Genomic DNA, 2,274 nt, shown 5'->3' on the forward strand with positions numbered 1-2,274 from the left:
TAAAAAGACTGACAATAGATATCTAAAAATACCTAAAAGTACAATTTTGAGGCTGAAGAGAAGCTTCAGGGGGTAAGAACACTGGCTGCTCTTCCACAGGACCTAGCATGGCATCCCTGGGAACAGACTCCCTCTTCTGGACTCTGGGCGCATTGCACACATAGTGCACAAACACATATATGCAGATAAAACACCCAAAAGCATAAACAAAACAAAACAAAAACAACAAGAAAAAAATCAAACCCAAACAAAACAAACCTCTAATTTTACTTCTGAAAATGCTATTCAGCAAACCTTCCCAAGAGTTTCTGACATGGAGTTTCTGACATGCAGGGTGTCAGGGCTAGGAAAAGTTTAATGCTATATTATATAAATTCTGAAATACCTGACAGTCTCAGTCCTTTGGAAAACAGATATAAGTCTGATCAATCTCCCCACCCCCCACACACACACACTCACACACACTTTCCATGAAGAAACTGTTCAGTTCCGAGAGAGTACTGAGACACAAACACTACTTTATTTTCTGAAACACAGAGGCATGACTGTATGAATGTATTGGCATGACCGTCAATAGTCACTTACTTGATCAAGATTTGAAAGACTGTTGGGATCTTGACTCAGACCTTGGTACTGTCCCCTGAGTCTGTCACCAGCAGCTATTTTCCTAAACTTCTTCAGATCCACGACATACAGTGCACTGAGCAGAGAAGAGACACTTGTTACAGGCAAAACACGGATTTATGTCAACAACAAAGCAAACTAAATAATGGAAGAGGTCATGAGCCAGGCGCTGGCAAGTGTCACTGAGAGGGTGAAGGGATGATAGCTGCAGAGGGACTGCGTACTTCAGAGAGGAATGCCTCCTGCAGGCCACCCTCTGCTGTAACAGTTCACCGCGGTCAGCTTTTTATTTGTTGTCTTACATGAAAATTAATTCTTGAGGCAAGATTTCTAGCTAACTCAGAAGATTTAGTAATGAAAATCATTGAAACTGATAAATAACAACCCTTGCAAAAGCTATCCTGATGATCTCTTAAATGGGTGTGGGGGAGGAAGGCAGTGCTACAGTTCTTTCAGGCCAGGAACTAAGTATAAAACTGAAATCACTGTACTTCATCATCCAGCTCTATATGTGTTCTTTTTTAAAAGGGTTTATTTAGGGAGTTGGAGACTTGACTCAGAGCGAAAAGCATTTGCTGCTCTTCCAGAAAACTAGGTTTTGGTTCCCAGCACTCACACAGTGGCTCACAGCCACTTCTAACTCCAGTTTCAGGGGACCTGGTATCTTCTGGCCTTCATGCAGGCAAAACATTCATACACATAAAATAAACATATCTTTTCTTTTTCAAATTCATTTTATGCATGTAGAGGTGTTTCCCTGTATCTGTGTCTGTGTATCACATGAATGCAATGCCTACACAGGTCAAAAGGCATCAGATGCTTTGAAACTAGTTATAGAAGCAGTGTGCCGCATGTGGGTGCTGGGAATTGACCCTTATCCCAGTGGAAGCGCAGTCAGTGCTCTTAATCTCTGTGCTATCTCTCCAGCCCTGTATTTTTCTTGTATGTATCCTTGCCTTCAAATCTTCCAAATTATACTTCTTCCAGAAGACATGAAGTGTCCATTAGAAATGAATAAATGCATATACTGGTTGTTGTTGGTGGTGGATTTTTGTTTTGTTTTGAGACAAGGTCTCACTTTGTAGCTCTGGCTGTCCTGGAACTCACTATGTAGACCAGGCTGGCCTCAAACCCAGAGAGAGAGCGAGATCTACCTGCCTTTGCCTCCCAAGTGCTGGGATTAAAAGCATGTGCCACCATGCTTAGCCCAAATACTGACCCAAGAGGTTACTAATATGCTTGAAATAGGCAAAAAAAAAAAAAGATTATGTATCAGGACACACTGTAAGAGGAAAACTATGAACAATGCACTGCAGAATATGCAGCTAAGAAAAGGAATAAAGTATATGTAGGTATAAGAGCTATAACATGACATTCTTTTAAAAAGCTCAAATTACAACACAGTAATTTAGACAGTGTAAAAAGGAGAGTATATTTTGTAATAAAAAGGATATATATTCATAGTTGTTTATGTAAGAATTAAACTCTGGAAGGAAAGACAGGATATAAATAAGAGGGCTTATCTGTTGAGGGGGGAGCTGGATAAAAATGACAGATTGAAGAATTTTTCTCTTTAAGCCATATTAATATAATAATATTATCTATTCACTGATTCAATTCACAAAGTTAAGAAAAGAAAACCCGCCGGGC

At 39.9% G+C, this 2,274-nt stretch overlaps 1 protein-coding gene across 1 annotated transcript in view; it reads right to left on the bottom strand.

The window, feature by feature from the left end:
* The window catches only part of Uggt1 (UDP-glucose glycoprotein glucosyltransferase 1), a 119,339-nt gene that overhangs the window by 15,825 nt on the left and 101,240 nt on the right, over positions 1-2,274 (bottom strand). Inside the window, exon 38 of the mRNA XM_013351007.1 lies at positions 586-700. Within this exon, the coding sequence (XP_013206461.1) occupies positions 586-700 (115 nt within the window). The remainder of the gene's footprint in view (positions 1-585; positions 701-2,274) is intronic.

This window comes from Microtus ochrogaster, linkage group LG2, assembly GCF_000317375.1.
Source record: "Microtus ochrogaster isolate Prairie Vole_2 linkage group LG2, MicOch1.0, whole genome shotgun sequence".
Taxonomy (NCBI): Eukaryota; Metazoa; Chordata; class Mammalia; order Rodentia; family Cricetidae; genus Microtus; species Microtus ochrogaster.